At 44.2% G+C, this 20,906-nt stretch overlaps 1 protein-coding gene and 1 long non-coding RNA gene across 2 annotated transcripts in view; both read right to left on the bottom strand.

Annotated features, from left to right (window-relative positions):
* Nucleotides 1–1,992: 1,992 nt before the first annotated feature.
* Nucleotides 1,993–5,278, bottom strand: LOC311124399. Its single transcript, XR_014612746.1, has 3 exons — nucleotides 5,104–5,278; nucleotides 3,770–3,944; nucleotides 1,993–3,496 (listed from the first exon to the last, which is right to left on the bottom strand). It is a non-coding gene; the product is annotated as an uncharacterized lncRNA (long non-coding RNA).
* Nucleotides 5,279–5,504: 226 nt separating this feature from the next.
* The window catches only part of palm3 (paralemmin 3), a 28,365-nt gene continuing 12,963 nt past the window's right edge, over nucleotides 5,505–20,906 (bottom strand). Inside the window, exons 2-8 of the mRNA XM_084198557.1 lie at nucleotides 19,240–19,291; nucleotides 18,753–18,833; nucleotides 15,506–15,621; nucleotides 11,006–11,078; nucleotides 9,653–9,683; nucleotides 9,263–9,319; nucleotides 5,505–8,481 (exon numbers count right to left, since the gene is read on the bottom strand). Coding sequence (XP_084054683.1) covers nucleotides 7,244–8,481; nucleotides 9,263–9,319; nucleotides 9,653–9,683; nucleotides 11,006–11,078; nucleotides 15,506–15,621; nucleotides 18,753–18,833; nucleotides 19,240–19,284 — 1,641 coding nt within the window. The 5' untranslated portion in view covers nucleotides 19,285–19,291 and the 3' untranslated portion in view covers nucleotides 5,505–7,243. The remainder of the gene's footprint in view (nucleotides 8,482–9,262; nucleotides 9,320–9,652; nucleotides 9,684–11,005; nucleotides 11,079–15,505; nucleotides 15,622–18,752; nucleotides 18,834–19,239; nucleotides 19,292–20,906) is intronic.

Here is a 20,906-nt window from a genome sequence, read left to right as displayed (position 1 = left end):
TTGTAGCCCTGGGCAAACACACCTGATTGAACTTGTCAAGGCCTTGATGATTAGTTGACTAGTAGAATCAGGTGTGTTTGTGTGGGTCTACAACAGAAATGTGTACTGTTGGGGGTACACCAGGACCAGAGTTGAAAAACACTGGAATACCCCCTAACAGTAAATTGTTCTGGATAAGAGTGTCTGCTAAATGGCTCAAATGTACAATTATATAAATGACCCACTTCATCACCAGACAGTCTGGGCAGGAGGTCTCCAGGAAGACCCCAGTGAGGTTGAATCGGCCCCCCACGTTGAACTGGAAGGTGCTGTAGCCGTTGTTGACAGATATTGTAGGTTAGATACTCGCATCGGTCGCCGAAATGGTTATCTTGAGAATAGTTGAGTATCTGGAGCATCAGCAATTGTGGGTTCGATTACAGGCTCAAAATGGCCAGAAACAAATAACTTTCTTCTGAAACTCGTCAATCTATTCTTGTTCTGAGAAATGAAGGTTATTCTATGCGAGAAATTGCCAAGAAACTGAAGATCTCGTACAACGCTGTGTACTACAGGTTTTTAAACATTTTTGCACATTTATTAAAAATGTAAAACTGAAATACCTTTTTTACATAAGTATTCAGACCCTTTGCTATGAGACTCGAAATTGAGCTCAGGTGCATCCTGTTTCTATTGATCATCCTTGAGATGTTTCTAGAACCCGATGGTCACTGACAGAGCTCCAGAGTTTCTCTATGGCGATGGGAGAACTTTCCAGAAGGACAACCATCTCTGCAGCACTCCACCAATCAGGCCTTTATGGTAGAGTGGCCAGACGGAAGCCACTCCTCAGTAAAAGGCACATGACAGCCCACTTGGAGTTTGCCAAAAGGTACCCAAAGGACTCTCAGACCATGAGAAACAAGATTCTCTGGTCTGATGGAACAAAGTTTGAACTCTGAAGTTTGAAGCCTGAATGCAAAGCAACACGTCTGGAGGGAACCTGGCACCATCCCTACAGTGAAGCATGGTGGTGGCAGCATCATGCTGTGGGGATATTTTTCAGTGGCAGGGACTGTGAGACTAGTCAGGATCGAGGGAAAGATGAACGGAGCAAAGTACAGCAAGATAGTTGATGAAAACCTGCTCCAAAGCGCTCAGGACCTCAGACTGGGCGAAGGTTCACCTTCCAACAGGACAACGACTCTAAGCACACAGCCAAGACAACGCAGGAGTGGCTTCAGGACAAGTCTCTGAATGTCCTTGAGTGGCCCAGCCAGAGCCCAGACTTGAACTCGATCGAACATCTCTGGAGAGATCTTAAAATAGCTGTGCTGTGACGCTCCCATCCAACCTGACAGAGCTTGAGAGGATCTGCAGAGAAGAATGGGAGAAACTCTCCGAATACAGGTGTGCCAAGCTTGTAGCGTCACACCCAAGAAGACTTGAGGCTGTAATCCCTGCCAAAGGTGCTTCAACAAAGTACTGGGTAAAGGGTCAGAATACTTATGTAGTGATATCAGTTTTTTACTTTTAATACATTTGCAAACATTTCTAAAAACCTGTTTTTGCTATGTCATTATGGGGTATTATGTGGAGATTGATGAGGGGAAAAAACTAACAATTTAATCAATTTTAGAATAAGGCTGTAACGTAACAACATTTGGAAGGGGTCTGAATACTTTCCGAATGCACTGTAGGTGTGGCTGAAGCCTATGTGCGTGCGAAAAGGTTAAATTACACCCGCAAAGGTTGCATGTTCAAATCTCATCACGGACAACTTTAGCATTTTAGCAACTACTTAGAATGTTAGCTAATCCTTCTCCTAACCTTAACCCTTTAACCTAACCTTAACTATTACCTTAACCCTAAGCTTAACCCCGATACAATCAACAAATGACTCGTTTTTATATCTTGTCATGGATGATATATTTCCACAAATATTTATTTATGCAATTAATACTTTACATTTGTGTTTTGCACTATTTATCAAGCGTTGGTGCTTATGTTTATGGCAAATCATTTGACTGCGCTTTGCAGGTATATTATTTTTTTTACTTTGTAAAAACAAGCTGCTACTGGACTCTATGAGTAATCGAAGCTACCAATAAAATGTATTACATTGTGGTGTTTTATTGCAAGAAAAAGGAAAATAGCCTGTGTTGCAGTAGGCTTATTTAGCATAATACAAAAGTAATCCATACTTGCATTAAAAAACTAAATATTCTTAAAACGTGACAACATCCAATCTAAAATATTTGGGGGGGATTATTTAGGTTTCTAACAACACAGCAGATGAATCTGATGCGTAGGATAAAGGTGACGCCCGACAGCGTTCTCTACCACGTGGTTTCCCAAACCTCTCCTCGCCCCCCCAGGCATCTCACATTTTTGTTTTAACCCTAAACTGGCACACCTGATTCAATTAGTCAACTAATCATCAAGCCTTGGGAAACCCTCTAGCCGGTACTTCTACTGTATGCTGAGAAGCCCAGTGGTTCTAGGGTTAAAACAACACCCAAAACGAGTTACTGTAAAACTGCAGGTGTTAATTCCATAACACTGAGAAAGTGTAATGGCATCAGCTCTAAACAAAGTGTTAATTTAGCTCTGAATAGTGTGGACCCTATACACTCTGGAAAAGTATTAAATTGAACTCAGAGTTGATTTAACGCTGGAGAATTTGCTGTGAACATTCCTGCTGGATTCCACTGTCTCTGTGAATTAACTGAGCTCTTGGACTATAATTAACTCAATGAATGACATTAAATCTGTTAAAGAAGCCAAGATAAATAATTCAGTACAGTCATACAGTATATCAACAAACAGTACATACAAAATTGCTATATTACAAAACAGAAATGTCTCTACATCTCTCTTTCACTGCCCCCACTCTCTCAGAATCTATACTTTTATCACATTGATGGATCTTCTTCTTCTTCTACCCCTGTCTTAAGAGGGTAGGGTATCAGGGATGATAGGAATCACTGAGGGGTTTCCCAGGCTACACCACCACTGGCGGCGGAAGCCCCAGGCACTCCACCTGTTTCCTGAACTACTCCATCTCCTCTTCCTCCACCTCTCTCCCGTCCCACCCTCCACCTTCCTCAGCAAGTACAGGTCCGTGGACTCCCTTATTACGGCGCTCACCTTATATTGAAAAGGAGACGAGATACCATTATGTTAGCTTGAAGAACATCTTTAATAAGACCAAACAGGATATGTTACACAGAGCATTAGGGGTACTGTAGTTAATCATGCTACCCACCTCATCTACAGGCAGTCTGGGCAGGAGGTCTCCAGGGAGACCCCAGTGATGTTCCAAAAGCCCCTCATGTCTAACTGGAAGATGCTGTTGCCGTTGACGATGGATATGCTGTTGGGTATATACAGTACTTGCACCAGCCGCCATGCCGGTCAGCCTGAGTATAGTGGATGGTCGTGGTGGTGTTGGGGTTCTGGTGTTGGGGTTCTGGTGTTGGTAGCGGATGCAAACTCCATGGTGACTGTCTTTTCTCTGAGAGAAGAGATGTGGTTATTATTAGTTGTTTTCATACAGCAGCCACAAAAACAATAGAAACAATCACAATATAAAAAACAATCAAAAAACAATGACAATGAACAATGTGGAATGACAAGTAACATGTAGCCTAGTAGACATGTCATTTATTTGTATTATTAATCCAAAACGGCACCCTATTCCCTATATAAAGATAATACTTTAGACCAGGGTCAAAAGAAGTGCTCTACATACAAAGAAGAGGGTGCCAAATAGGGAATAGGGTCCTACCTTGAGAGCGAACATGGTTGAGTAATACGAGGGGTGGCTCACACTGCCTGCGACGAAGGCCCATCTCCCCAAGAGCTGCTGGTCTAGTCGTGGTGATCCATGGGCTTAAGGAGCTCCTCACAGGTTAGAGGAGCAGCAGGAGCTGATTGGCTCGAAGACAGGAAGCAGAGGAGAGCTGTGGCATATAGAACGAACATGGCTTCAGTATCTAGGTTTCACTATATCTATGCATCATATCTACAGTATCTACAATATGTATCACTATATCTAGCTTATATTTCTATATCTACAGTATCTATACTTCACTGATGTGTGTAGTGAACACTGGTGCTGGGCTAGAGAGGTCCAGTCTTATAGCTCTGCTGTCCTGCTATGGCACAATGTTCTTCAATATCATAAAGTTCCACAGTTGTAGAGTGCCAGGAAAATAGCCCTTTTCTATGGTAAATTCCAGGATCGCAAAATAAAAGCTTTTTTTAATATATTATTTTTTGGTGCTCATCTCATGTACAGTTGTGTGCTCACACCTGGGACTTTTCATTTTACATTTACATTTTAGTCATTTAGCAGACGCTCTTATCCAGAGCGACTTACAGTTAGTGAATAAATTTTTATTATTTTTTTATACTGGCCCCCCCTGGGAATCGAACCCACAACCCTGGCGTTGCAAACGCCATGCTCTATCAACTGAGCTACATCCCTGCCGGCCATTCCCTCCCCTACCCTGGACGACGCTGGGCCAATTGTGCGCCGCCCATGAGTCTCCCGGTCGCGGCCGGCTGCGACAGAGCCTGGATTCGAACCAGGATCTCTAGTGGCACAGCCTTAGACCACTGCGCCACTGCGCCACTCAGGAAGCTCATAGTCTTCTTTTCATCTTTTCATAGTCACATACATATCAATGCATTTACATTTTAGTCATTTAGCAGACGCTCTTATCCAGAGAGACTTATTGGAGCAATTGGAGTTAAGTGCCTTGCTCAAGTGCACATCAACTAGTCGGCTTAGGGATTCGAACCAGCGACCTTTCGGTTAGTGGCCCAACGCTCTTAACCACTACGCTACCTGCTGCCCCATTTTTTAATTCTCCCAATTAATACTCAATTTCTTAGTAAGATTTTTTTCTACAGACAAACAGTAAATCAATTGCTCTGGAATAGTATACTTAAGCAATAAGGCACGAGGGGGTGTGGTGTATGGCCAACATACCATCGCTAAGGGTTGTTCTATAGCACGACGCAACGCAGAGTGCCTGGATACAGCCCTCAGCCGTGGTATATTTGCCATATACCACAAACCCCCGAGGTGTCTTATTGCTATTATAAATTGCTTACCAACGTAATTAGAGCAGTAAAAATAAATGTTTTGTCATTCCCCGTGGTATACGGTCTGATATACCACGGCTTTCAGACAATCAGCATTCAGGGCTCAAACCCCCCAGTTTATAAAAAACAAGTGACCTTTGGTATGTTCAGAGCACTGGTGTGGCAAAAGCCTGTTTGTGTGAAAAAGTTAGTGTCTGCGTCCCAAATTACACCCTAATCCCCATGAGCAAAAGTAGTGCAACCATAAAGGGAATAGGGTGCCATTTGGGATGCCGTCACGTTGTGCGCTTTGACTCTTCCCTTCAATGATTACTCCATAATCTGTGTGCTTTATCTTAGAATGGAGCAACATGGTCGTTTTTCATCGTCCAATGTTGACAAAGCAAAGAATGGTTAGACAGGACATCAAATAATATTTCACAAATCTCAGTTTAATCATTAAACCATTATTCATTGATTCAAAAGTATCCTGTTGAAAAAACATACATTCTATACATAAACCAAGACCCCACTCCCGATTGAATTCATGGTGGCTATATACATGCAAAAGAGCTGTGTATTCTATGGAAAATACACAACTAAAATACATCAAATTTAGATATAAAAAAATTACTTTCCCTTTAACAAGTGATAATGGACCAAAATAAGATTCAAACGGTAGGGTTGCAAAATCCTAGTCACTTTCCCAAAATTCAGAGGTTGTCCAGAAATCCCATTTGGAAGATTCCCAGAATCAGGAAGGAATAAACAGGAGATCAAAAATCCTCCAACCAGGAAAACCTGGGAATTTGTTTTAAGTTAATGGAACTTTGCAAACCTTCACAACACTCAAGTAGGCGACAAGGCTAACACATACAACATATAGAAAGACAATGTGATAAAGATCTCAAACTGTACGTAGACTATGACGCTGGGACATAAACGCACCCAAAAAGGCACACTATTCCTATACTTACCACTGTCTACAAAACGTTAGGAACACCTTCCTAATATTGAGTTGCATCCCCTTTTGCCCTCAGAACAGCCTCAATTCGTTCCAGGCATGGACTACATGGTGTCGAAAGCGTTCCACAGGGATGCTGGCCCATGTTGACTCCAAAGCTTCCCACAGTTGTGTCAAGTTGGCTGGATTTCCTTTGGGTGGTGGACCATTCGTAATACACACAGAAAACTGTTGAGCGTGAAAAACCCAGCAGAGTTGCAGTTCTTGACACACAAACCGGTGCGCCTGGCACCTACTACCAAACCCTGTTCAAAGGCACTTCAATATTTTGTCTCAAGGCTTTATTATTAAAATTATTATTTAACCTGTCTCCTCCCCTTCATCTACACTGATTGAAGTGGATTTAACAAGTGACATCAATAAGGGATCATAGCTTTCACCTGGATTCACCTGGTCAGTATGTCATGGAAAGAGCAGGTGTTCCTAATGTTTCGTACACTCCGTGTACTGCTTTCGACCAGAGACCTATAGACCCCGGTCAAAAGTAGTGCACTATATAAAAGGACTTGGGTGTCATTTCTGACATCCCTACTGTACTGGTCATGATACAATCCTCAAGCCTTGTATTGGACAAAATAAGACAAGGACCTTCGATAAGCATTTCCCTCATAAAATAATTCACTAAAACACACACACAGGCCCTTCAGTGATCGGAACTCTTATCACAACCTGTACATTTAGTCCAGTTCAGTTCAGTTTAAAGCAGGTTCTTTGTGAATAGTAGGGTGGATACACAGATACAGCATAATGGATCAAGACTGTCCTTTCATTCTCACTACCAGCCAACAGTAACACAGCCAAGGCTGACAGGGTCATGTTCATTAGAACCAAAAGGAAAAAACGTACTCAAACAGGGAGGGCTTTCCTGAACCTGGTCCAATAAGGAACACACTAGTTTTCATTTTCCGTTTCAAAGTATTTTAAAGTGTTTCGCCCTACTGAACAAAACCCAGGTTCCTCTGGATGGGTAACAGAGCTATACTCTTAGGGAAGGAGATCCACAAGGCACTTCGATAATAACACACCATCTTACCGCCCACCATTCATTCACAGTGTCAGAGGCAGTGTCAAGTCCCTCTTGTAGTATACAGAGAATGCATTGGAAAACTTTGGTAGAGTGAGAGCGCGAGCGAGCGAAATGATCGATCACATGACAGAGCAGCACTGGCGGGTCTTGCGTTTGGGAGCCACACCGACCCCTCCCTCCGCCTCTCCCCTGGTAGGGGTGAGTGTCTCTGGGGCGGCTGGAGCCCGCTCCCCCAGGGCCAGGGTCTGGGCCTTGGATGGGAACAGCAAGGGCTCCTGCTCTGGCTCTGACTCAGTCTGGGGTTCCACTAAGGACACCTCCAGGAACTGGCCCCCAGGGAGGGTGGCTGTTTCTGGGGCCACCAAGGCCACCTCTTCCCCCTTGACTTCCACTTCAGTCTTCACTTCCGCATCACCCTCTGCCGGCTCGCCTGCAGCCTCTCCCTCTGCGTCGGGCCTGGGGGTGAGTGAGGTCTCAGAGTAGACGGGAACGGCCGCCACAGCGCCATCTAGGGCATCATCTGGGGACTGCAGGTCAGACACAGGAGCTTCCTCTACTGGCTGTGCCTCTCCACCACCGTTCGCCCCACCCTCCATCTGTCCTTCTCCTAAATCTCCTGTTACTGTGTCCATCTGTCCTTCTCCTAAATCTCCTGTTACTGTGTCCATCTGTCCTTCTCCTAAATCTCCTGTTACTGTGTCCATCTGTCCTTCTCCTAAATCTCCTGTTACTGTGTCCATCTGTCCTTCTCCTAAATCTCCTGTTACTGTGTCCATCTGTCCTTCTCCTAAATCTCCTGTTACTGTGTCCATCTGTCCTTCTCCTAAATCTCCTGTTACTGTGTCCATCTGTCCTTCTCCTAAATCTCCTGTTACTGTGTCCATCTGTCCTTCTCCTAAATCTCCTGTTACTGTGTCTGCCTCCACCTCAGTCTCTTTTGCTACTTCTGAGGACTCTTCAGGAGTTGTCTCTGGTTTCACCTTCTCATCTCCTCCTTCCTCAGGAGATTCTGAGCTCTGATTGGACGCGGCCGAGTCTACTTCTAGTTCCTGACCCGGAGGGGAAAGGTCATCGGCCAGCTCGTCTCCCTCGTCCGTGATAGTCACTAGCTCCGCTCGCATCATGATCAATCCTCCTTCCTCGTCGTCCTCGATTAACGGAGCCTCGCTTGGCTCCGCCTCAGTGAACCCCAGGAACGTCATGGTAACTGTACCGTCGCCAGGGATGACAGTCACTGGACCGTTGGGCAGTCCGCCGTCTGATGCATCGTGGGTAGCAGCTTGCCCCTCCCCCTCTCCTCTCCCATTGGTGAGGATCTCAGCTCTTTCCAATAGAGCCGCCTCAACTGTTCCTAGAACTGTGACAAGAGAGACAGATCATAGTTAGGAAATGTTGAAATCATCTTCCCAGCCTTCTATCAGCAAGACCATTGGCAAAGACGCACATTCATCTTACCAAGCTCTGCAAAGCCCAGCTAGAATAGTGAGCACAGAAGAAAACAGGAGAGTTGAACATTTGTTGGAACTTGGAGAAAGTTATGGAGAGTGAAGGAGAAAGACAAGAAAAGAGGCCGGCCAATGGAACGAGTGACATTAGAAATCCAAAAGAAGAGAAGGGAGTGCAGCTTACAGAATCACCGCTGTTCTATTCTGGACTCATGACAGAAGGTCATAATGATAAGAGGGACATTTTAGCACCAAGCCAAAGGCATGTTGCCAGTCCCTGTGACCCTGAATCCAACCAACCAGAACATTTCCACTGACTTGGCTTGTGTTGTGTGCTCTTTGCCCCATAGAAATATAATTACTAGACCCATCATGGTGCAGCCAAACAGCAGTGGTCTAATGGGATGTTCACGTTATATAAATAATATTTCTGTGCTTTACCCTCTGATAACTTAACTTAACACATGAGATTCTTCATCAGCATCAATGTATATGTATTCCATATAATTAAAATGCATAGATATTCACTGTATGCATGTATGAACTTCCACTGACGTATGAATACAATGTTTCGCCTTTGTAATACAAATGCCATCAAAGGCTAGTACAGTCTGTAGCATCTTCTGGGACTACAACCCATTTGAGTTGATTCAGAGTGGAGGAGCGATGACGTTAACATTGTTAATCCCTTACCGGATTCGGCCTCTACTTCTTCCTGTCCATTCTCCAAGATAACTGCATGGACTGCTTCTGTGGGAATAGGTAGATGGAAATAACACTTTTTTTAAATCAGTGTTTTATTAAGCCCACCATTCAACTGAAGATCGAAGGGAATTTCAAATCAACTGTCCCGATTCTGGTCGGGTTATTTAAAATCATGTATTTTTACCACACATCACATTCATTATCAACTCAAACAGAAACATAAAGACGTATTATTTTATCTTTCCGCAATTAAATTGATTGAATCAAGTAATATAAAGAAGTGCTAGTGGAACAACGATTGCTACCAGCGGTTGCTAACAGTAACAGGTGGTGACAGCTAGACAGTCATTAGTTCATTCACAGACAGGTCACACCTACCTGCTGTAGCCTCCACCACCATCGCTGCATTCTATTGGAGGAGACAGACACAGGCGGGGTTAGATAGGCACATTCCATTCTTTAATTATTTTCAGTCTCAAGTTGTAACCATGACCATAGATGAGCAATGCCATTATAAGAGTAGATGAATGTCGTCATTCATGCATTTTCAACCCACAAGGGGATGCAAATTAGCCTTTCGGGCCCACCTTCCACCAGTGACTATTCAATACTAGATATGCCTACCTTAACAAGGTAGACTCAGCGGAATGACGTTGCCACAAGCAGCACAGCAGATATTGAGATGAATGAGATGCAAAGACTTCTCTCTAACACAGTCACACACAGTATCTGCACGTCTACAGGGTTCGCTTCGTTACAGCCTGGTAGCCAGGGCACCAAAACAGCATACAAGTTGAGCCTCGCGCTTCAACGCTCTTAGTTGTTGCGGAAATTGATCCACTATGCAGTTTACTTTATGCATCTACGTCAAATCACTGAGTCTACCTTTAAAAGAGGGTGGGAGCACACACTCTTTATAACAAGAGCAAATTGTTGTGAGTAGTTCCATCTCTGCCATGCCACAAAAAGCCGCTATCATACGAATCAACCTTCACTGGTCTGCTCCTAGTCTACGAGTCAAAATAACACGCTCGGTTTGTGATTCACGTCTCTAAAACAACCTCTAAAAATCAAGGTTAGGAGAAGAAATACAAACAAAAGAACAAAAGACTTGAAGAGGAGAAGAGAATTTTTGTTCTAAAATAAAAGGTCATTCTGAGGTAAACAGTCACGGTTTCCTTGAGGTGGAACAATTATACACGTCTAAGTGGTACATTGTTTATGCAAGAAGGGCCTTTCTAAAGTTCCTGCTTCTGAACAAGAGGTGCTACATCAAAGCTGCATTAACGTATTATTATGGAAAAATGTATTATTAATCTAAAAGGAGCCTCGTCGGTCAGGACTGGTGGGAAGAATTGACGTAATGATGGGGCTACTTGTTCTGCATGTATTCTAGCTAGCCCATTCAATTGGTTTGTGTGCGTGTGTATCAGTGTGTGTTTATGTGCATTACTCACAGCTTGGCCATCCTAATTCTTTCTCCCTCTGTGTGTGTGTGTAGTGTAGGTGTACACGTTTTAGTACCAGAAGGCCTCACAAGAATAGCAAACTAACTAAAATTCAGAGAAGTGAGGACATTTTGCTGGTCCTCACTTGTAAAAAAGTATATTTTAGGCTAAGGGGTTAGAATTAGAGTTTAGGGTTAGGGGAAAAATGGGAATCATTGGGAATCAATTGTTGGTCCCCAAAAGGTCCTCACAAGTACAGTAAGACATAGTGTGTGTCACTCACAGCTTGGCCATCCTCCATCTGCTGCTCCAGTTTCTCCTCCTCCTCCACTAACCGTTGACTCTCTGTCTGCAACCTGACACACACATAGACACACGCACTTTGTTGGCGTTCCATTACAATCTCAGCCAGAACAAACCATTCACTTTTAATCTTGCATTGATAAAGGCAGTGCTTTCATACACTTACAGTACATGAAATACACTATAAACACTATGAGGTGTAGAGACTATAAACACTACTAGGTGTAGAGACTATAAACACTATGAGGTGTAGAGACTATAAACACTATGAGGTGTAGAGACTATAAACACTACTAGGTGTAGAGACTATAAACACTACGAGGTGTAGAGACTATAAACACTGAGGTGTAGAGACTATACACACTATGAGGTGTAGAGACTATACACACTATGAGGTGTAGAGACTATAAACACTATGAGGTGTAGAGACTATAAACACTATGAGGTGTAGAGACTATAAACACTATGAGGTGTAGAGACTATAAACACTATGAGGTGTAGAGACTATAAACACTATGAGGTGTAGAGACTATAAACACTATGAGGTGTAGAGACTATAAACACTATGAGGTGTAGAGACTATAAACACTATGAGGTGTAGAGACTATAAACACTATGAGGTGTAGAGACTATAAACACTATGAGATGTAGAGACTATAAACACTATGAGGTGTAGAGACTATAAACACTATGAGGTGTAGAGACTAAACACTGAGGTGTAGAGACTATAAACACTATGAGGTGTAGAGACTATAAACACTATGAGGTGTAGAGACTATAAACACTGAGGTGTAGAGACTATAAACACTATGAGGTGTAGAGACTATAAACACTGAGGTGTAGAGACTATAAACACTATGAGGTGTAGAGACTATACAGTGAGGGAAAAAAGTATTTGATCCCCTGCTGATGTTGTACGTTTGCCCACTGACAAAGAAATGATCAGTCTATAATTTTAATGGTAGGTTTATTTGAACAGTGAGAGACAGAATAACAACAAAAATATCCAGAAAAACGCATGTCAAAAATGTTATACATTTGTTTGCATTTTAATGAGGGAAATAAGTATTTGACCCCCTCTCAATCAGAAAGATTTCTGGCTCCCAGGTGTCTTTTATACAGGTAACGAGCTGAGATTAGGAGCACACTCTTAAAAGGAGTGCTCCTAATCGCAGCTTGTTACCTGTATAAAAGACACCTGTCCACAGAAGCAATCAATCAATCAGATTCCAAACTCTCCACCATGGCCAAGACCAAAGAGCTCTCCAAGGATGTCAGGGACAAGATTGTAGACCTACACAAGGCTGGAATGGGCTACAAGACCATCGCCAAGCAGCTTGGTGAGAAGGTGACAACAGTTGGTGCGATTATTTGCAAATGGAGAAACACAAAAGAACTGTCAATCTCCCTCAGCTTGGGGCTCCATGCAAGATCTCACCTCGTGGAGTTGCAATGATCATGAGAATGGTGAGGAATCAGCCCAAAACTACACGGGAGGATCTTGTCAATGATCTCAAGGCAGCTGGGACCATAGTCACCAAGAAAACAATTGGTAACACACTACGCCGTGAAGGACTGAAATCCTGCAGCGCCCGCAAGGTCCCCCTGCTCAAGAAAGCACATATACAGGGCCGTCTGAAGTTTGCCAATGAACATCTGAATGATTCAGAGGAGAACTGGGTGAAAGTGTTGTGGTCAGATGAGACCAAAATCGAGCTCTTTGGCATCAACTCAACTCGCCGTGTTTGGAAGAGGAGGAATGCTGCCTATGACCCCAAGAACACCATCCCCACCGTCAAACATGGAGGTGGAAACATTATGCTTTGGGGTTGTTTTTCTGCTAAGGGGACAGGACAACTTCATCGCATCAAAGGGACGATGGACGGGGCCATGTACCGTCAAATCTTGGGTGAGAACCTCCTTCCCTCAGCAGGGGCATTGAAAATGGGTCGTGGATGGGTATTCCAGCATGACAATGACCCAAAACACACGGCCAAGGCAACAAAGGAGTGGCTCAAGAAGAAGCACATTAAGGTCCTGGAGTGGCCTAGCCAGTCTCCAGACCTTAATCCCATAAAAAATCTGTGGAGGGAGCTGAAGGTTCGAGTTGCCAAACGTCAGCCTCAAAACCTTAGTGACTTGGAGAAGATATGCAAAGAGGAGTGGAACAAAATCCCTCCTGAGATGTGTGCAAACCTGGTGGCCAACTACAAGAAACGTCTGACCTCTGATTGCCAACAAGGGTTTTGCCACCAAGTACTATGTCATGTTTTGCAGAGGGGTCAAATACTTATTTCCCTCATTAAAATGCAAATCAATTTATAACATTTTTGACATGCGTTTTTCTGGATTTTGTTGTTGTTATTCTGTCTCTCACTGTTCAAATAAACCTACCATTAAAATTATAGACTGATCATGTCTTTGTCAGTGGGCAAACATACAAAATCAGCAGGGGATCAAATACTTTTTTCCCTCACTGTAAACATTAAGGTGTAGAGACTATAAACACTATGAGGTGTAGAGACTATAAACACTGAGGTGTAGAGACTATAAACACTATGAGGTGTAGAGACTATAAACACTATGAGGTGTAGAGACTATAAACACTATGAGGTGTAGAGACTATAAACACTACGAGGTGTAGAGACTATAAACACTACGAGGTGTAGAGACTATAAACACTACGAGGTGTAGAGACTATAAACACTGAGGTTTAACAAACAGCCACAACCCTAGAAAGAAACATGGAGAGTATAGAAAGTCTTCGAAAGTAAGAATATTTATACAGCTACTGTGTAGACTATGAGGTGAGGCTGGCCTCCTACAAACACCCACTGCATGTACGGCCCAAGAAAGATACTAGAAAAAAAAGTGTGGTGAGTATCTAGTGAGTCTACAGGTAATGTGGTGAGTATCTAGTGAGTCTACAGGTAATGTGGTGAGTATCTAGTGAGTCTACAGGTAATGTGGTGAGTATCTAGTGAGTCTACAGGTAATGTGGTGAGTATCTAGTGAGTCTACAGGTAATGTGGTGAGTATCTAGTGAGTCTACAGGTAATGTGGTGAGTATCTAGTGAGTCTACAGGTAATGTGGTGAGTATCTAGTGAGTCTACAGGTAATGTGGTGAGTATCTAGTGAGTCTACAGGTAATGTGGTGAGTATCTAGTGAGTCTACAGGTAATGTGGTGAGTATCTAGTGAGTCTACAGGTAATGTGGTGAGTATCTAGTGAGTCTACAGGTAATGTGGTGAGTATCTAGTGAGTCTACAGGTAATGTGGTGAGTATCTAGTGAGTCTACAGGTAATGTGGTGAGTATCTAGTGAGTCTACAGGTAATGTGGTGAGTATCTAGTGAGTCTACAGGTAATGTGGTGAGTATCTAGTGAGTCTACAGGTAATGTGGTGAGTATCTAGTGAGTCTACAGGTAATGTGGTGAGTCTCTAGTGAGTCTACAGGTAATGTGGTGAGTATCTAGTGAGTCTACAGGTAATGTGGTGAGTATCTAGTGAGTCTACAGGTAATGTGGTGAGTATCTAGTGAGTCTACAGGTAATGTGGTGAGTATCTAGTGAGTCTACAGGTAATGTGGTGAGTATCTAGTGAGTCTACAGGTAATGTGGTGAGTATCTAGTGAGTCTACAGGTAATGTGGTGAGTATCTAGTGAGTCTACAGGTAATGTGGTGAGTATCTAGTGAGTCTACAGGTAATGTGGTGAGTATCTAGTGAGTCTACAGGTAATGTGGTGAGTATCAAGTTTTTTTTGTGCTTTTTTATTTAACCTTTATTTAACTAGGCATGTCAGTTAAGAACAAATTCTTATTTACAACGACGGCCTACCCTGGCCATACCTGGACGACACTGGGCCAATTGTGCGCCGCCCTATGGGACTCCCAAACCCGGACTATTTGCACTGCCCCCCCACCCCATCCTTTTTACGCTGCTGCTACTCTGTTAAGTATTTATGCATAGTCACTTTAACTCTACCCACATGTACATATTACCTCAACTAGCCGGTGCCCCCGCACATTGACTCTGCAACGGTACCCCCCTGTATATATAGCCTCCCTACTGTCACTTTATTTTACTTCTGCTCTTTTTTTTCTCAACACTTTTTTGTTGTTGTTTTATTCTTACTTTTTTTGTTTAAAATAAATGCACTGTTGGTTAAGGGCTGTAAGTAAGCATTTCACTGTAATGTCTGCACCTGTTGTATTCGGCGCATGTGACCAATAAAATTTGATTTGAAACACGGCCGGTTGTGATACAGCCTGGAAACGAACAAGGGTCTGTAGTGACGCCTCAAGCACAGAGATGCAGTGCCTTAGACCGCTGCGCCACTTGGGTGTCCATTACCTGTAGACTCTAGTGAGTCTACAGGTAATGTGGCGAGTCTACAGGTAATGTGGCGAGTCTACAGGTAATGTGGCGAGTCTACAGGTAATGTGGCGAGTATGGGGTGTACAATAGAAGATTCCTACTTGTCTATGCGTTGCTCCATCTCCTGGGCCTGGGAGCCCCACAGTGGGGAACGGGGCTCTGAGGATGTGGGGGAGGAGGGGCCGTCCATCAGCCACTGGTCTCTCAGAGACTTCCTCTGGATGGAGAGAGAGCGGTAGCACGAGAGGGAGCGAGATGGAGAGGACACAGGGAGAGAGGACAGAGGGAAAGAGAGGACAGAGGGAGAGAGAGAGAGGACAGAGGGAGAGAGAGAGAGGACAGAGGGAGAAAGAGAGAGGACAGAGGGAGAAAGAGAGAGGACACAGGGAGAGAGGGAGAGGACACAGGGAGAGACAGCGAGGACACAGGGAGAGACAGCGAGGACAGAGGGAAAGAGAGGACAGAGGGAGAGAGAGAGGACAGAGGGAGGGAGAGAGAGAGAGGACAGAGGGAGAAAGAGAGAGGACACAGGGAGAGAGGGAGAGGACACAGGGAGAGCGTCACCACAGTCATCATCCAAATCGTGCACTCATACTCAGACACAACCATAACGCAACATGACAGTCTTTACATCTGACAGGCTTGTCTTCATTCTCACACACTATTGTTATGGTGTCAGCAGGTGGATGTGACCTTTAGACCTCCCCATCCAATTAGCATAGGTCACATCTCTCTATTAGACCTTATTCCCCACTCCACTTCTCCCCTTCCCTTTAATAAACCCCTCAACAGGTGTCCCATCCCTTTAACCCTTTAATAAACCCCTCAACAGATGTCCCATCCCTTTAACCCTTTAATAAACCCCTCAACAGGTGTCCCATCCCTTTAACCCTTTAATAAACCCCTCAACAGGTGTCCCATCCCTTTAACCTTTCATTAAACCCCTAAACAGGTGCCTGTCCCTTTAACTCATATCCCATACATTCGGACAGGAACACACTCCTTTCTGCCCCAAGTGTGAACTTGCTCGCTTCATTTGATAGATTTAAAAAGATTACTAGCCCATGCTTAGACCAATCAAATGCTTTTAAATGCATGAGGGGGAGTGAATGAGTGCACACTTTTGGGAGCAAGGTAAAGAATTGGGACACAGGGTCTCTCCTTTCCTCTCCTACCACTCCCTTCCCCTCCTCTCCCCTCCCCGCTGGCTCCCTCTCACCACCTCAGCTGAAGGTGAACTGTAGAGCAGAGCCCTGACAGGAAGTCTGCAGAGAGCACTTCCTTCCTGTTCCTGTAGCAGCACAAGTCCTCTCAGAGTGCCAAAATGTGTTTGTAGAACACCTCCCTCTAACCAAACAGGACTAATACGAGGTTCAATTAAATGTAGCGTTTTCTCTTCTCTTCCATAATTAAGAAAGACCTCATCAAAAAGGGGACCATCGTGCTCTCCCAGGAGTTTGGTTGGTGGGTAAAACCCGTAAATTCAGATAAGCAAAAAGGTGTGATGGGTCCGCACTCAAAAAGATGTCGCATTTTATTATAAAAAAATATATTTTCACTGCATTAGTGTGTAGGTACTGAAGGCTGCAAAGACGAAACATCTGTGTACGCTATCCCTGATGCAGTGAAAATACAGTATTTAAAAAAATAAAAATGTAGTAAACTTTATGCGACATCTTTGAGTGCAGACCCATGACACCTTTTCACATAATTATGAAATACCCACTATCCTCCAAGAGTGGCTGAATATAAAACAGGACACCTCCCTTCTAACCACAGAGGACTCATATGATAGCACATTGAATGATGATGATAACAATTATAAGGTTATAGTACCTTTTCATAAAGAAATACCCAGCCATTGTCCTTTAAGAGGTTGAATCTTTCTCTCACACATCCAGTTGTTCTTCAATTTCGATTCATGTACCTTTGTTGAACTGCGAAGTTGCAACTTTACAGGCTACTTTTACACTCCCTCTGAAGTATGCAGCTTCAATTAGTGTGTTCCCTTAATAGAAGTAAGACCTCTTTAAAAGCAGTCAAATTAACTTTGCAGTTAGCATTGTGTGATTTGGGCTTGTTATTATTCATGTTCTGTAACTTCAATAGCCCTTTTAAAGATGTGGGGGTGATAAGCAGGCTGTAATTGACCTCTGAGGAAGTCTAGAGACCACTGCTGGTGACAGCCATTGAGAGGTCAACACTACCTTTACCTCTGAAGTGTACAGAGCAGGGTTTGTTCCTTCAGTAGTGGGGACAGTACAGTTGTAGACAGAGGCGTTCTTGTATGGTGTACTTGTAGGTTAGAAGGTAGCCAACCAAAAATGGTGGTTTATGCAAGTTTGTTACAATTTAGCCTTATAAGCGTGGTTGGGGAATCATTGTTGGAGGTGGCTCCAGGTAGCAGACTTAGGCAGACCAGTCACCTGAAACCATTTTATCATTGGGTGTACACAAACACACAGAAAGGATGAACATTGCGCCCTAGGGCAATGTAACACGGTGTTGTAGGAAGCGGGAACGCCAATCTGGAAATTGTGTGAAAACAATAGAGCAGTCCAGTGCAGAGAGCAGGGCACGTAAACACACACGATTCCAGCGAAGGAAGGCCAAACCTCCAACCTCTGGCAGGCAATTTCAGGAAGTGTTTGTGTGCTCTCAAGTGGACTAGGAGCTGTGTGTTGCTTGGAATGGAATCTGGAACTGAAGTTAGCCCCTTGCTAACAAGCCCGTACAGGATTTTGGCAGAACAACATTATGGCCACATTCTACATTTGTTGGGAAATAAGAATGTTTCAAATATTCAGGCTTTTCCCAGAGTGTGGGGGTTCTGTCCGGTATCCACCACCATACTCAGAGAGAGAGCATGTGTGTCTGAGTGTATGTGGTCACTTATCTGGCCATTTGATATTACACTTCAAAATAAATAGTCCTACACAGTGAGGGGGGTGTGTCGGGGACAGTGAGGTGTGTTTGCCGGGGACAGTGAGAGGGGTGTGTCGGGGACAGTGAGGGGGGTGTGTCGGGGACAGTGAGGGGGGTGTGTCGGGGACAGTGAGGGGGGTGTGTCGGGGACAGTGAGGGGGGGGTGTCGGGGACAGTGAGGGGGGTGTGTCGGGGACAGTGAGGGGGGTGTGTCGGGGACAGTGAGAGGGGTGTGTCGGGGACAGTGAGAGGGGTGTGTCGGGGACAGTGAGAGGGGTGTGTCGGGGACAGTGAGCGGGGTGTGTCGGGGACAGTGAGAGGGGTGTGTCGGGGACAGTGAGAGGGGTGTGTCGGGGACAGTGAGAGGGGTGTGTCGGGGACAGTGAGAGGGGTGTGTCGGGGACAGTGAGAGGGGTTTGTTACCTTGAGCTGCTGTAGCCTCAGCCTCTCGTCCTCCAGCTCCCTCTTGGCCCTCTCCTGCTCCTCCTGCAGACGACGCTTCTCCTGAGAGACAGAGAGAGAGAGGCGAGAGCGAGGGAGGGGGCGAGACAGCGAGAGAAGTGGAGTGATAAACAAAGAGGAAAAAAATAGAAACAGAGAGGGAAAGGAAGAATAAAGAGAACAGAAAGAAGAGGGGTAGAAGAAAACTAAATAGAGAACACCTGGTCAAACCTGTCACATAGGCACCATCGCCATAGCGAGGTAGCCACCCCATAATAGTCACTGTGTCTCAATGTGTCTCCATTGAAATTGCGTGGCGTTGTTTTACTGGGCTGAGGGAGGCGGCCTGGTGCGACACACTGCACTCTGGGTAAATTATTCAGTAGCTACGGACGGACAGCGCAAGGAGCAGGGCTTAGTTTCCATGGGCCTGTATGTGTGGGTGCGTGTGTCAAGGTGCTTGACTCACAGTGATCGCCTGCAGTCTCTGTTTGTACTTCTCTGCCTCGTCCATCTTCAATCTGTGTGACAAGACAAGAGGTTAAAGGTTATAGGTCACAGGTTAAAAAGGTCACAGATATCAGTTACCTTAGGAAGTAGTTGAAGTGCTGTTCTAGGAACAGTTTTGCCTTTTAGATCACAATGAATATGATTATACGGACAGGTGGGGACCTGATCCTAGATCAGCACTCTGACCCCAAGATGCCTGGAAGCCTTTGTTGTTTTTCAGGGAATTAATCTGGATGTTTCTATCTAGCTTGTGTCGTTTCACATGACGTATCCCTTGTGACATGGCCTCAGGCATCACAAGGCAAATGACTGTGTAACTACATGTTTAGAAACAGATCATATAATAATATATGCCATTTAGCAGACACTTTTATCCAAAGCAACTTAGTCACGCATGCATACATTTTACGTATGGTTAGTCCCGGGAATTGAACACACTATCCTGGCGTTGCAAACGCCATGCTCTACCAACTGAGCTATAGAGGACCAGGAAATAGAAACAGTGTTATTTCCTACTCCAAGGGAACATTGGAGACTGGACCCAACGCACACAAAAGGATCCAAGTCCACTAGAAAAACATCACAGTCACTAGTTTATACCTGCGATCTGGTGTAAAAAGCAACCATCACCACCTACCCTTCATCCTTCTACATACAGTTCATATCCTCTGCTCCAAGCCTTAGAAAACACCCTGATACCTCCCTCAAAACCCAACCTCCCTGGTGTTTGGAGGCATTGGGGCTATGACAGGCTATAACCAGCTTATGAGCCTCCGTAGGGACTACGTCAGGTCTCGTGGGGAGCCAGGAATAGCAGTGAGGAGATAAACAAACCGTCTTTGATGAAGAGCATTGTTGAGCTCCCTACAGACAGACTGATAATTAGATACAATATGATACACAGCAGAGGGAGAGAGAGAGGGGGGGAGGGAGCGAGTAAGTTAGAGAAAACGTGCACACAATGGCTTGGTATTAGCCCAAGACCGTAATCCATTGTCTTAACAGTATTCACTGAATTGTGGAGATCGCCTACATGTTTTTATGCCAAGAGGGCCCGTGTGTAACAGACCCTTCTCCTAGACCAGGTCCCTGGGCCCTACACCCTTAACTCAATAAAATGTACAATCAAATTGTATTAGTCACATGCTTTGTAAACAGGTGTAGACTAACAGTGGCATGCTTACTCACGGGCCCTTCCCAACAACGCAGAGAGAGAAATAATAACACGAGGAATAAAATACACAATGAGTAACGATAACTTAGTGTATTCAGACCCCTTGACCTTTTCCACATTTTATTACGTTACAGCCTTATTCTAAAATGTATTAAATAAAAAATGTTCCTCAATCTACACACAATACCCCATAATGACAAAGTGAAAACAGGTTTAGAAATGTTTGCAAATGTATTAAGTAGAAAACAGAAATACCTTATTTACATAAGTATTCAGACCCTTTGCTATGAGTCTCGAAATTGAGCTCAGATGCATCCTGTTTCCATTGATCATCCTTGAGATGTTTCTACAACTTGATTGTGGTAAATTCAATAGATTGGACAGGATTTGGAAAAGCACACACCTGTCTGTATAAAGGTCCGACAGTTAACAGTGCATGTCAGAACACAAAC

This window comes from Coregonus lavaretus (assembly GCF_964263955.1).
Source record: "Coregonus lavaretus genome assembly, contig: HAP1_SCAFFOLD_910, whole genome shotgun sequence".
Lineage (NCBI taxonomy): Eukaryota > Metazoa > Chordata > Actinopteri > Salmoniformes > Salmonidae > Coregonus > Coregonus lavaretus.
Note: the sequence above shows the minus strand (reverse complement) of the source record. Positions and strands in the feature narration are given on the sequence as shown.